General features: G+C 44.7%; 1 protein-coding gene and 1 long non-coding RNA gene across 2 annotated transcripts in view; one reads left to right on the plus strand and one right to left on the minus strand.

The window, feature by feature from the left end:
• Window positions 1-482: 482 nt before the first annotated feature.
• Window positions 483-2,514, minus strand: LOC309622526. Its single transcript, XR_014240932.1, has 2 exons — window positions 2,126-2,514; window positions 483-2,012 (listed from the first exon to the last, which is right to left on the minus strand). It is a non-coding gene; the product is annotated as an uncharacterized lncRNA (long non-coding RNA).
• A 109-nt stretch (window positions 2,515-2,623) lies between these two features.
• TNFAIP8 (TNF alpha induced protein 8) overlaps window positions 2,624-14,833 on the plus strand; it is a 122,893-nt gene continuing 110,683 nt past the window's right edge. The window contains exon 1 of the mRNA XM_082378493.1: window positions 2,624-2,766. Within this exon, the coding sequence (XP_082234619.1) occupies window position 2,766 (1 nt within the window). The 5' untranslated portion in view covers window positions 2,624-2,765. The remainder of the gene's footprint in view (window positions 2,767-14,833) is intronic.

A 14,833-nucleotide genomic window follows, 5' to 3' on the forward strand; every position in this document is an offset into this window, starting at 1 on the left:
CACCATGACATCCTGGCTGACTCCCCCAGCAATCACACAGATGGGGCTCCTATCTCACACAGTAGAAGAAGCCAAGTTTCATTAAGGCTTTGTGCTTTGTCCAAAGTATCCAGCTTACACAGAGCAGATCCATTATTAGAACTCTCAGTTCGTGGTGACAAATATCACTGCCCATGGGCTTTCAGGGATTGTTTCTAATGATTTTGAGGAGTAGGGGAGGCCTGGGAGTGTACAAACCTTTTTAATCCTAAAAGGACCTGCCTTTATCACTCCCTGCACTGGGTGGCACCACCAAAGACTGAGCCTGGCAATCCAGAAACCCTATAAATCGACCTAGATTACTCTCTTTCCCTTAACCCTCACATCCCATTAGTCTCCATGGCCTGTGTTAAGTCTTGAATCCATCTTCTTTCCATCCACTTAGTTCAAGCATTCAGCGTCTGTAATTATTTCCTATTACTGCCACAACAAATTTACAGCAATTGAGGGGTTTAAAACAACATACATTTATTATTTTACAGTTCTACAGGTCAGAAGTCCAGTATGGGTCTCACCAGGATAAACTCGAAAGTGTCAGTAGAGCTGAGTTCCTTTCTGGAGGCTCCAAGGGAGGATCCATTTCCTTATGGTGGTAGAACTGAGATTCCCATTTTGTTGTTGTTGTTGACTGAGGTCCATTCCCAGCTTCTAGAGACCACCCACCCTCCTTGGCTCCTGACCCAGGTCAAGCCCTTCTCATGCTTTGAATCTCTTTGACTCATTCTTCCACTTTAGGGGAAGCATATGATTAGATTAGATCCACCCAAATAATCCAGGATAATCTCCCCATCTCATTGTCTTTAACCTTAATCACACCTGCCAAGTCCCTTTTGCCATGTAAGGTAACATATTCACAGGTTCTGGGGATTCTGGTGTGGACATCTTTCCTGGAGTTCTTATTCTGCCTACCACTGTATCCCAACCTGACTTATTTCAATAACTCCATAAGCCAAATTTCCTGGCTCTGGTATTCTCTATGCTGTTTTCAGATTAACCTTTCTAGAACATTTGACATGTCTCCCATGCGTAAAATCCTTCTGACTTTCTCTGAACCAAGGGTCAAATTAATGTTCTTCAGCTCCTATTGGAAGAAAGCGCTTAGATTTGGTCCTTTTCTATTGTTTTAGCTTCATTCCAATCTCCACTTCTTCCCTAACCCTTCCGAATGCTTGAAAAATGTTTACTGTGCCCTTTCTCCACCTATAGGTGCTGTGAAGCTCCCATTTCTTCTTCCAAATTGAGCTTAGACATCACCTCCTTCAGAAAAATCTTCCTGACACTCCCCTCCCCATAGCTATAACCACAGGACAGTGTCTTAAACATCTCTGAATGTTTAAGAGATGTTTACGTCTTCTGTATACATCTTCTGTGTATTCCTATTTTGGGCATTAAACCCAAATGTGTTGTGATTTTAGTCTATTTCACCTATCAAGTGTTTACTTTCCTGTGTCCCAACCATGCTCTGCCACTTCCTAAATGTGTAACTTTGGGTAGGGTATTTTACTTAACTATGCCTCCCTTTCCCTTTGTAAAACTTAAGGTAGCTACAGGATCTACATTTATAAGTTGTTGTGAGGATTACAAGTGACCTGCATATATTAAGTTTTGCTAGTATTATTCATATTCCCAGCCCTCTGCACAGAACTACCATACAGTAGGTGCTTAATGGAGGACGGATTCATCACACTCCTACGAAGGTCCAGCACCTTTGCCCTTGAGAATGGCTACCCCGAGTCAGGGCTCTTCACCAGAAGGAAGACCCAGATTCGGTCCCATTCCAATGAATAGCCAGCCTTCGGCTCCGTGGGCAGGGGCAGTCATTGAAGTCCACGGGGGGTGCCTCAGACCAGACTGGCTTCCCGGGAGCCAATGAGCCTTTTAACTTTGAGAGGGAGCCCTGCACCCCCCGCGAATGGAAACTAGGAATCGCTAGAGCGTCAGGTATCGCCAGGTAGACTTGAGGCCAGTAGAGGCTGAAACACACAAACACACACAAAGTTAAGAGCAGGCGGGATTTAGGGGCTTATATGGAAAATGATGATGATGATGAAAACGGCAATAGATAACAGATAAAATTCACGCGTACTTGTTAGGTGCCAGGCATGAGCTCACTTAACCGACTCAACTCACTACGAGGTTGGTATCTCATTTTCACAGGTGAAGAAACTGAGAGACCCGAAAGGTAACGTCTTCCTTGCATATCTCCCAAGACTGTCCTGGCTCCTCGCGCCCAAAAATCTTGCCTTGCAGCTCCCAGGTCGCTGTCCAGCTCTCCTCCGCGTTCTCCGGAGCCCTGGCCACTCCTGAGCCCCAACGCCAGGCCCAGTCTGTCCAGTCACGGCCGCCGGGGTTCTCCTCCCCTCCCCGCCTTGGCCCGCTAGATCCTCCTCCTAGCCCCGCCGCTCCTCCTCTACCTTGTCTCCCCGGCTGCTCCGCTCCTCCTCCTCCGCACGCTCCGCCCCCGACCTCCCGGCTCCTCCTCCTTGACCGGCTCCGCCCCCAGCCCCCTAACTCCACCTTCAGCCCCGCCCCCGGCTCCTCCTCCTATCCCCGCCCCTCGTTTCTTTTGCCTTGCCCCTGGCTCCTTTTCTCCCGCCGTCTCTGGCCCGCGCTCTGCTCCTGAGTCAGCGGGAGCCCGCGAGCGTTCAAGCGCCTCGGCAGCTCCGCGCCGTCAGATCGCCCAGCTCGCCTCTTGGCGTCCCGGCGCCACCGGGCCCCCTCTTCCGAGTAAGTGCCTCCTCCCGGGAGCGCCGGTCCCGCACACACCCTCGCAGGGCTTCCCCGGCTGCTGGGCTGAGGGCTGCTCCTGGGGGCGCGCTTTCAGCTCACCGAGAGTCTCTGGAGTGGGTGGGAGTGGGTGTGAGTGCGTGTGAGCGAGTGTGTGTGTATGCGTGTGTGTGCAGACGCGCACAGCTCCGAAAACTCCCCAGAGTTTTACCCAGTTCCTGCAGCGCAGAGACAACCTGAAACCTCCAGCTCGGGGCCCTTACCGACTTGGGCTGACCCCTTAACTTCCACCTCCTGCCCTGAGCCCCATCCCTATTCCTTGCTTCCTTCTGCAGACGCGGCCCCCACTACGTGTCACGCCCTCCTGGTAACAACTCCTGCTGTCGAAAGGACTGGCCCGGTTATCAGGATGCCCCAGATTGCAGACCGAGATGCTAGCCTGAGATTGTAATCCAACCCTGCATTGTAAAATGGGCAGGGACTAGAGTTTTGCCTTGAGATCGTTCGGTGGAGACTTCCTTTGAGGAAGAAAGTTTGTGTGTGTGTTTGTGTGTGTGTGTGTGTCCGTCCGTGTCTTTGCCCTCTTGACTCTCAGCCTTCAAAACCTGATGCAAGAACACTTGATGAGCGCCCTCGGACCCAGGGCGGCTGATAGGCACGTTCAAGACCACGCTGACCAACCGGGCTTGGGCGCCTAAAAGATGTTTATTGATTCAGTGACACCCTATTGCTAAAGCCAACTGATAAAACACAGCCCTAGGTAGGAAGAAGCCCTAGGTACCCTGAGAGAATCATGAGAGGAGGGAGACAGTAGTTGAGTGCTCAGTGTTGAAACAAAGAAATCCTGGAGTTACTTAAGACTGATAATTCCATCCTTCCATAAATTATTTTTATTGGGGGTCAATACTATCTCAATGTAGGGTGTATTTCTGCCCTAAAAAACAGATTTAATTGATAGCAGTACAGTACTTTAATCCATCAATAAAATGATTCCCTGGTTGCTGAGGTCCCATCCAATTATAATAGTCTCTGAATTCTTCTGTATCTCAGTTTATTCTTGCTATGTTCTTGCTGTGAAAGTAGAGATACCCATAAAATTTCCCCACCTTCTTAATAAGAATTCATTTAGGAGATGCTGGTAGGGAAATGACCTGTTGAGTAGAAACTATTCATTGAGGCATAAGGAAAACAAAACTATGTGGTTAAAGGAAATAACCAGAACAGAGCAGGCTTTAAGTTGCCATTGTGAATGTTAGAGCTGATATGAAAGTTAGAGCTGATAAATCACTTTAAGTGCCACTTATCACAGCAGATATTTTTATCCTGGTTTGAATCCTGTGTTACACAAAAGTGTTTCCACAGTGTTTTAACTAAGGAAACATTATGCTTTGAAATGTAAACATATGACTCCATCTGTCTTTAAGTAAAGAAATAATTATCACACTTAATTAAACACCTGGAAACAATTATTGCCACCTTCTAATTAGATCTGTCATGGGGAGTTAAGCAAGTTATTGTTAATATTCTATCTAGCTGGTAACACAATTGGCTTTTTCGTAGAGTTTTGGGGCGGGGGATGCCAGTTCCCCTTCATATACATTACTTGTCTCTGCCACTTCTTGCTCAGCTTTTGAGTTTTTAACCTGTAATTTGAGTAAATAAAGTTTAGGGAAGTGGACTACCATCTACCTCCCTGTGAAATATGAATACCTTAGATATTGAATGTTTGGTATTAAGGTCTTTGCATTAACAGATATAGGTCTTCTAAGCCATTATATCCATCTAGAGTATCTGCTAATTTAAGAATCGTTAATAAGTTATTGAATATAAGAAAGTTCCCCCCAAAATGTAGTGATCCTGCACAGATGCTCCTTTAAAATTTTTTCTTTAAGAGAGACTTGAATCTGTAGTGCCTTTTGTTCTAATGTGTTTAAATTCAATGAGAAAAGGGGTGACATGAGCTGGAAAATCTGCTTATCTTTGTTGCCTCTTAATTTTCTGTTTCTGACTATATTGCTGCATATAGTCTTCATCTGTGTCGTGAGTGTTGCAGACAGGCTGTTCTGGGAGTCCAACAGAACGACAGAAACTGAGGGTGAGCATGCACAATGCAAGTGCCAGGAGCAGACTATTTTATGAGGACTGTTCTCTGCAATTTTTTATTCTGTTGAAATTGGAGGAAAGGGTGTGTGGAGAGAAATGATTGCATCCAAACAGTACTCATTAGGAAATGCTGTTTGGGGGAGGAGGGGATTTCTAGGTGGTTTATGACTTGGGGAACTTCAGGTAGCTGATCCTTGAAGCTGAGGCTGCCACAGTGCCGGGCACTCGCGAGACCTCATAGTTAATGGATTCAATGAATCCTTGTCTGCTTGGATCAGCCCCTTGGAATGAACACATTTCCTTCTTGGAGATTTCTTTCGTCCTCAATCAGAATTGAGCTTTGCTTCCACACCATGCAGAAGAGTCCATTCTCCACCCCCTCCATTCTTGCCTGGTACAAATTGAGGGGTTGACCATGGGATGACCTCCAGGAGGCAGGGGAGGGTGGGTGATAACAAATAAAGGCCACCTGTTTTCTCACGGAGGGAGAAGGGAGCGTTAGTGCAACCCCAGTACCATGGGCACTGACTCGGGCACTGGGGACATGCACAGGGGCCAACCTATACAAAAATGGGACAGTTTTCCTCAGTTTGGCATTCACAGAGATAATCAGCTCTGCTGCAGAGTTTAAGAGAAGGCACCGTGTGGTGCCAGATAAACTTTTGTCACCTCAACTCTCCTCCACGCTGCCCACATCCTGCATTTAATACCAAATGCACAGAGTAAGCATTCAACAAACACCGAAAAGGAGCTTTTAACACCCCAACCTTCATGTTTCCCTGTGAGAAGCAGTTTACTTCCTGCTCCCCCATCTCTGGTTTTGATGACTTTGGCCCTGGGGTCTGAGCCAACTGCAGTTTCTAGACTTTTGTACATCAGTGGGGCTTCCCAACAGCTAAAAACAGATGGTTCATTGAGGGTAAAAAAAAAAAAACAGTGAACCTTGTTGCAATATGTAAACGAGGTCAAGTAGTAACCAGTGAACATCAGTTCGCATTCTACATTTTGGCCTTAAGAAAAGGAAGTGAGCTACAAGTAGGAGGTAGATAATTCTAGAATGTGAGAGGCACCATTTGGCCCATGAGTCTTAGACTACAACAGTGGCCGTTATACAAGTTTGGAGGCGCATCCCCTCTGTCCAGCTTGCAGGGGCACCATTCATTCACGCAGCGGGCATTTATTGAGCTCCTACCGTGTATGTGGCACTGTGCAACCCTCTCATGTTTGCACCGAGGCCTGGGATCCAAGAGGACTGGTGACTTGCACAAAAATGTTTGCTGGTAAGAACGAATCCCTGAAGATAAATTGATAATGGCAAAGATGGGTTCAGAATTGTTCTGAGTTTCACAAAGGAAAGTAATGGCAATTCCTTAGAGCCGTAGATGAACCATTTTCAAAATATTTTTTATTTCTCAATAATAAGAAGTTGAAATAAGCGTCTTTCATCTGATGTCTGTTTCAAATCACCAGTCGTATAATTGCAATAAACCTGATTCCATAAGATTTGGTTTTCTTGGCCTTGCATGTCAAGCATGGAAGTTACCTGAGAAATTTGTTTTAAAATGTCGCATGCTCCAAAATAATCAGATAACATCCACCCATCCTTTTAGGGATAGGTTGCTTCTTCTCTAGAAGCAAGTGTTTATGGTTCAGAACCAAGGTAGCAAAGATTCAGAGCCAGCTGCAAAGCTGGATGGGCGTCAGCAAGTTTGTTTTCCCAGGATTGTGGAGGTTTTTTTGGCCGCCCACGCGGCTTGTGGGATCTTAGTTCCCCAGCCAGGGATGGAACCCGGGCCCTCGGCTGTGAAAGCATGCAGTCCTAACCACTGGACTGCCAGGGAATTCCCGGATTGTGCTTTTTTATATAGAACAAGAGGGGTGATTGACCAACATGTTGATATTTCACTCAAGGTGACCAGGGGCTAGGCATGCAGCCACCTCCCCCGCCAAAAAGAAACAAAAAATGGGTGGGAGGTCACAGGAATGGGCCTCCCCTGGAACAACCCAAGCTGACTTATAAGCACATTGGGGTTTGTTTCTTTAGTAACAGAGAATGGAATTAAGTCCAAAATTCCACTTGTTGTCATTTCCTTAAACATTGGGAATGAAGATGACTTTTAGTTTAGTCAAAAAGTGGTTGGGTCACATGACACTGTTGGAATCAGCTGTTCATATCTCAGCCTCCACTAGCTGTGTGACTTGGGATAAGCTACTTCAGCTCTCTGAGCCTATTGCTTTACCTAAAAAGTGGGGTAGTATTTCTATCATAGGATTGTTGTGTGGATTAAGGCAGGATATTCCTTTCCTGGTGTCCAATGTGCAGAAGCAAGTGGTCTACTTTGTTGGATTGGCCAAATTGCTCTCATTTCAAGACGATGGTGTTTGTACTGGGCCAGAGTGGAGCAGAGAGGGAGAGTGGTGACTATTACCACATGTGCTTTTAGCATGAACTTTCCTTTTTTTGCCTCTGACGATGCCAGAGAAGCCCAGAGAAGGGGGTGCATGTAGCACAATTTCAGTTATTCCCAGCTGCAGGGTCATGTGATTATATAGGGTAATCTTGCTGCTGCCGCCGCTGCTGCAGCTGCTAAAGAGAAATGAGGCAGAGCAGGGCATCTGGGTTTTATGTGTCTGAGCTGAAGAGCCATGGCATCCAGTAACCCTCCCTATGCATGAGAGAAGCTTTTAAAAGGCCTGTTACAGTTCATTTGTGAGCAGTGTGTTGGCCTTTAGCCTATGGAGGCCCTTATTTAAAACAGGTAATGGATATGAAACCAGGTTTTGCAAGCCAGGCAGGAAGCTATGTCTCAGCTGCCCATGGTGTTGCAGAGGGACTCGGGCTGGCATGTCCTCAAGAGAAGTTGTGAGAGTTCCGAGGGGCAGAGGGCAGGGACACTATCTTCAAGGTTGTCCACTGGGGCAAGCTCTTCTGGGAACAGAGCACTCTGCAGGGCGCACAGGACACTCACGAATATTTGAAAGGAGCCAAAAAGGAAGAACCAGCCCACCTGGCCAATACCCTCTCTAAGCCTGGCTCTTATTCCTTCAAGCCAAATTCATTTAGTTCAAGCCTTCTCCACTCCCGGCTGTTATTTTATTTATTTCAAAAAATGAGTTCCTTATAACATGACTGTCAACCAAAGTGAGGGAGACAGGGGTTGTGGTGTGTCCTGGTGGGGTCCTTGCTGTCCTCATCCTTTCCCGTCTTGGCCTCTTGAGTTGTGCTCAGGCTCTCACATACATGTAGATGCAACGTGTTCTACAGAACATGTTGGAGTAGGGAGTTCTACGGGAATGCCACCGTCTTCTGAGAAAAACTGCAGGTACAATGTTGGCCAGAGGTTGCAAAGTTCAAAACAATCTTTGATGACTCAGACCTTTAAGAAAGAAGTCCAATACCTGATTCCACCCCTCTGTGATTGGGAAACAACTCCCTTTTTCTCCCTTTCTTCTCTCTTTAAAAAGATGAGGTAGTTTTCTGGGAAGTGGCTGGTGTTTGATTCAATACTATCTCCGCCCTGGAAGGGCAGAGCAGTCTAGACTTAATGATGGAATTCTTTCTGCCTTGGTGCAGAGATAGGCCCCCGGTGACTCAGAGTGTACCTGGGAGAGGTGATGAGCTCAGCCCTCCCTCCCCAAGCATCTGGTGATGGCCTCTGTGTTGCACATACTTAGCCATTTTGCTCCTTTGCTTTTATGGCCTGGAACACCTGAAGGTTCTTGAAAGAACGGCCGCTCTTTTTGCCAAGGAGAGAGACTCTGTGTCGATAAGGAGCCTCCCGGGTCCCTGCCCTGGGTTCCTGCCCTGTGGTTTGAGAATGCAATTATCTGGGGAGCCACAGAGGTGATCTCCCAAATGAAATTTTGAACTTGTCCAATGTGCTATATTTTAGAGCTCATCTGGGGCCATAGTTCCACCTACTGTGGCATCACCAAGGCCGGGCCAGGGAATCTGCATTTCTAACAATTCTCTCCCCACCCCTGGTGACTGATGCACAGCGAACTGAAAACCCCTAGCCTGGGAGACCAGTTGTAAAGTCTTGTTCTGTAAAGATTATTCAGGCAGCAAGTATCTGTAGGTGTTTCCCCACCTCCTTTTTTTTCTGGCAGTGGAAAAGTGCAAATCTCTTGAAAGTACAGAGGTGACTTTAAAGCTTAAAGAAGATTAACATGAACATGCACAAAATGAACACCTGTGTACCCGTCCTAGGAAATAACAAAGTGGTTTTTCAAGTAGATCCTCACTGGGTTAAAAAACGTTGACCAACAACCAGGTCAAGAACAAAAAATAACAACCAAAACCAGTAGTGGCATCCCACAAATAGATCCAGGAATTGAAAGCCACGAAGCAGAGACACCAGGGAGTCTGCTCAGTGTTCATTTGTTCACAATCTAGATTTCAAATCACTGGCAATGCTGACCTCATCCTTTAGTGTGCTGCTGACTTGAGGACACCTCACATCGCTTTGTAGATCACTGACATGGGATGGGCGCCCTTTTTCTAGGAGTGGCATCTGTTGCGAGGAGCCCCAGGCCCAAGACTCTTGAGTTGCCAAGTAGCCTGTTTTCCCTTCCCTGGGCCTACTCCCCTGTCCTGAGGTCCTGGCACCTCCAGGAAGCTATCCTGTTCTGAGAGTGCCCCTCTCATGTTGAACTGGTGGGTGATAGGAAAATGGAGAATAGACTGCTTTCTTTGAAGCTGTCTTGCTGTAACTTCCTCCTCCTCCCCCCTCCTCCTCCTCCCCTTTCTTCTCTTCCCCCTCCCCCTCCCCTTCCCTCTTCTCCCCCTCCTCCCCCTTTCTCCTCTACTTCCTCTTCCTTCTCTTCTTCCTCCTCCTTCTTTTGCTTTTTTTTGCATTTTGAGTTGTGTAAGTACTTGAGACTTTCTTCCCTACTTCTGAATTCTGGTCAGTTTTCAATTTCTCATTCTAATAGGGACCTTGAAAATTATTGAATAATAATGGTCTGCTACTGATGATACACAGTCCTAATTTTAGTAGAACCACTATTTTTTCCCTCTAGGTGTAAATATTTGACCAGGGACCCACAAGTATAAAAATGGACTGATTTGAGTCTTGCCTCAGCCTTCCTCTCTACCCAGCGATCCTCCAGGTTTGCTGCTCCCAAATCCAGCACACGAGGGGCCTTCTAGCCTCACAATTCGGAAAAAGGGGCAGGTGGAGGAGGTTAGGAAGTGACTTGCAGAGACAAACCACAGGGCAGAGAATGAATCACCACAGTCTTCCTGGTGCATACCTGGTCTCTGAGTTCCCTACAAGCATGTCCACCCCAAATTTTACCCTTCAGTCAGTCTTTTCTAAGTTCTGTTTCCTTTTATGGTTGCCCTAGTATTTGTATATTCATGATAACAGATAGTATACCAGATCACTGTAACAGTTTGCTAGGGCTGCCATAACAACATACTACAGACTGGGTGGCTTAAACAATAGAAATTTATTTCTCACAGTTCTGGAGGCTGGAAGGCCAAGATCAAGGTGTTGACAGGTGTGGTTTCTCCTGAGGCTTCTCTCCTAGGTTTGCACACAGTCACCTTCTCATTGTTTCCTCACATGGTCTTTTCTCTGTGTGCATGCATCTGTGGTATCTCTCTTTCTTTTTATGAGGACAGCAGTCAGATTAGGGCCCCACCCTTTTGACCTCATTTAACCTTAATTACCTTTTAAAAGGCCCTATCTCTAGTCACACTGGGGATTAGGGCTTCAGCATATGAATTTGAGGGGGAGGGGGCAGAATTCTATCTATAACAATCTCTTTTGTAAACGGTATTACGGGGAATTCCCTGGCAGTCCAGTAGTTAGGACTGGGCACTTTCACTGTGTTGGCCTGATTCAGGAACTAAGATTCCAAAAGCCTCACTGTAGTTGAATCACCTTTTTAAAGACCCTATCTCCAAATACAGTCCCATTTTGAGTTACTGGAGGTGAGGACTTCAACATATGAATTCTCTTGGGGGGGGGGGGGGACACAGTTCAGCCCGTAACAGTTAGGATGCTTTAGGCTGCAGGTAAGAGAATGCCCAGCTACCAGTGGTTTGAACAGTAAAGACATTAAATTATCTTACATGAAGGGTAGTCTGGGGTTGATCCAATCCAGAGTTGAATCAGTGCCTCAAACAATATCATCAGGGACCAAGTTCTTTCCATCCTTCTCTTCTCCCATCCTTAATATGTTACCTTTTTTTTTCTGCAGACTTGCCACCTCATAGACAGAAAATAGTTTCTTCTGCGATCGGTATCACAGGCTTCTCCAAACTCATTCAAAGACAGGAGGAGCTTGTGGATCTGGGGAGAGGGGTGGGTAGAGAGGGCAGCAATAAATCTGTTCTCTTGTAATGTCCATCTCTTTTTTTTTTTTTTAACATCTTTATTGGAGTATAATTGCTTTAAAATGGTGTGTTAGTTTCTGCTGTATAACAAAGTGAATCGGCTATACATATACATATATCCCCATATCCCCTCCCCCTTGCATCTCCCTCCCATCCTCCCTATCCCACCCCTCTAGGTGGTCACAAAGCACTGAGCTGATCTCCCTGTGCTATGCGGCTGCTTCCCACTAGCTATCTATTTTACATTTGGTAGTGTATATATTTTCATGCCACTCTCTCACTTTGTCCCACCTTACCCTTCCCCCTCCCTGTCCATCTCTTTTCATCAGAGGATAAATCTTTCCTGAAGTCTCCTCAGGCCTCACTGATCAGAACTGAGTCACAGCTGCAAGGGAAGCTGTGAAAGTAAGTAGTGGACATTAAGGGAAAACTTCTACTTTGGGAGGTTGGCTGTACCAATGGGAACAAGGGAGAGAGGCATGATTATTGGGCAGATAAATAATATCTGCACCAGCCCCAGGCTCCCATGCTCTAGAAGCTGTCTAGCTGAGCCATCACTATTACTGATAATAATAATCCCAGGTTTTATTGGAATTAAAATTATCTACCCATGATGAGTAGTTGGGAGAAAAACAAAGCAAAGATGTGGAAGGTGTTAATCACATATATGAACTTAATTACTACTAGTAGTGACTTTTTAATGTTGTGGGTTTATAAAAATAGCAGTATTTACTTTGGAGACAGCATGCTGCCTTGAAACCCAGAAGATGTTCATCAAATAGAGTTCTTTATGTTTATGGAAATGTTTACACCCCCAATAACAGTTATCATGACAAACACTTTTTGAGTACTTACGATGGGCCGGGCACTGTGCTAAATGCTTTATACACATTATTAAATTCATCTTCCTAACAGATCTGTGAGAAAGGTATTGTTGTTAATCTGCATTTGCAGATGAGGAACTGAGGCTTGGGGAGGTTAAATAACCTGCCATAGCTGCCTGGCTGAGCTGGGAGTCACACCCTGGCAGCTCAGCTTCATCCCATACCTGTGCTCTGAACTGCTACAGGATATTACCCCTCAACAAAACTGCTAAAAACTCCCTGCTTTTCTGTAAGCTCTGAAAAGCTGTTATCTTTCCAACCAGTCAGAGTCTACCTCATAGTTTATGTCTCATTTTATTGTTCACATTGTTAGATTGAGATATAATTGACATTCTGGTGTTTTTAGTAGTAGAAAGAAGAACCTTGAGAGCGTGCCCAGCTGACACTGACTCACCTGGTGACCTTCAACAAGCCACCACAGTCTCCTTTGCGAGGTTCAGATTAAGACTGAGTCTGCGGGGCCACATCCAGGCACTTAGGGTCTGTTGTTCACAGACCGTTGCCCTCTGCAGATGGTACTAAAAGTCCTGTGTTTATTTCAGATGTGATTCACAAATGTATCTCAAAGTAAGGATGTGGAAGTTCAAGGTCAATGGAGCTGCACTTCCCAAATTGAGAAGATAACATTTATCTCCTTTTTCATACTGGGAAGAAGTTGGACAATTTTAATAACCCAGAGGAACGTGTCTTTCATTATTGGCTTGTACAGAAGAGTGCCAATCTGAGTGATGGCAAATGTGTCCTCAGGTTATGGAATCTTTGTGTGAGGCAAATTTAGTAAAAGCTGGGAAAACTTCCTGATGGTCATTGTGCAGAGACCGCGCCCTGCAGAATTCTTGGGCAGCTGGGAATTGGCCTAAGTAGAAGCAGGGCTAGGTGTGCTTCTCATCTGGTGACTCTAATGCCAGGGATGCAGTGTTCCAAAATGCAGTGCAGACGTCGGGAGCCTGTGTTTCTTCTCTTGGTCCTGAATTCGTGTTGCTAAAGTTGTAATAACATCTTGCGTGCGGTAGTCCCCTTAGACTTTAGGATGCTTAATGTTTGGGGAAAATTGTTTTGTTCATTTGTTTTTTAATCGACTATTGCTAATAACTTGAGTCTGGAGCTGAGTGTGGGAGTAAGGGGTATAAGTCTCTTGTCTAATTCTGGGAACTCAAAGCTGCCCTAGGTTGGTATGCTGAATGCTACAACTCTGAGTCAAGTGATGAATCTTATGTCTGTGAGAAATCAACACCCAACAGCTCTTTGCAATTCCAGTTAGGCATCCTAGAGGTCATTTTGAATTAAGAGCACCTTTGAGATATTTTGGAGTACATGATTTGCTATAAGCTTTAAAAAATGATTTGAAGTGTTATAAGGCAAATTTTCATTAAAACAGTATAGATGAAATCATTTACTGTCACTGTGAGCAGTTCATTGAAACAGAAGTCCTTCATAAGATACTGGCTCCCAGCTGATTGGCTGCTTGGCCCCTTCCCCATCTCTATTGCCTTGCTGGGTTTTCCATCAGTTGGCTCTTATTGTGCTGACTTGCCTAGATTCTTTTTTTTTTTTAACTTAGTGACATTTTTTAAATTTAATAATTGAAAATCCATTCAATGTTTCTGGTCAGAAAAGTCCACATGGTAAAGACTGCAATTAAAATTGTGGTTCCATGCAATTCAGATGAAGACTCCAATTGGATTTTTAATTTGAAAGCTAGCAGATACTATTTTAAAGCACATCTGGAAACACATTCTTTTTTTTTTTTAACGTCTTTATTGGAGTATAATTGCTTTACAATGGTGTGTTAGTTTCTGCTTCATAACAAAGTGAATCAGTTATACATATACATATGTTCCCATATCTCTTCCCTCTTGCATCTCCCTCCCTCCCACCCTCCCTATCCCACCCCTCTAGGTGGTCACAAAGCACTGAGCTGATCTCCCTGTGCTATGTGGCTGCTTCCCACTAGCTAGCTATTTTACATTTGGTAGTGTATATATGTCCATGCCACTCTCTCACTTTGTCACAGCTTACCCTTCCCCCTCCCCATATCCTCAAGTCCATTCTCTAGTAGGTCTGTGTCTTTATTCCCGATTCTTTTTTTTATAACTTAAAAAAAAAAAAAGAAAATGTTACTTTATTTTTTTTCTTAATTGAAGTATAGTTGATTTATAATATTATGTTAGTTTCAGATGTACAACGTAGTGATTCAATATTTTTATAGATTATATTTCATTTAAAGTTATTATAAAATATTAGCTATATTCCCTGTGCTGTATGATATATCCTTGTAGCTTATTTATTTTGTACATAGTAGTTTGTACCTCTTAACTCCCTCCCTTCGTCTTGCCCCTTCCCCCTTCCCTCTCCCCAGTGGTAACCACTAGTTAGTTCTCTATATCTGTGAGTCTGTTTATGTTTTGATATATTCATTTGTGTTATTAGATTCCACATGTAAGTGATAACATACAATATTTGTCTTTCTCTGTCTGGCTTATTTCACTAAGCATAATACCCTCCAGTTCATCCATGTTGTTGCAAATGGTAAAATTTCTTTTTTTATGGCTAATATACCACTTGTTTATCAATTGGTCTGTCGATGAGCACTTAGGTTGCTTCCATGTCTTGGCTACTGTAAATGATGCTGCTATTAACATTGGGGTGCTTGTATCTTTTTGAATTAATGTTTTCAATTTCTTTGGATATATACCCAGGAGCGGAATTGCTGCATCATATGGTAGTTATGTTT

Source organism: Balaenoptera borealis (assembly GCF_965194805.1).
Source record: "Balaenoptera borealis genome assembly, chromosome: 2".
Classification (NCBI taxonomy): Eukaryota; Metazoa; Chordata; class Mammalia; order Artiodactyla; family Balaenopteridae; genus Balaenoptera; species Balaenoptera borealis.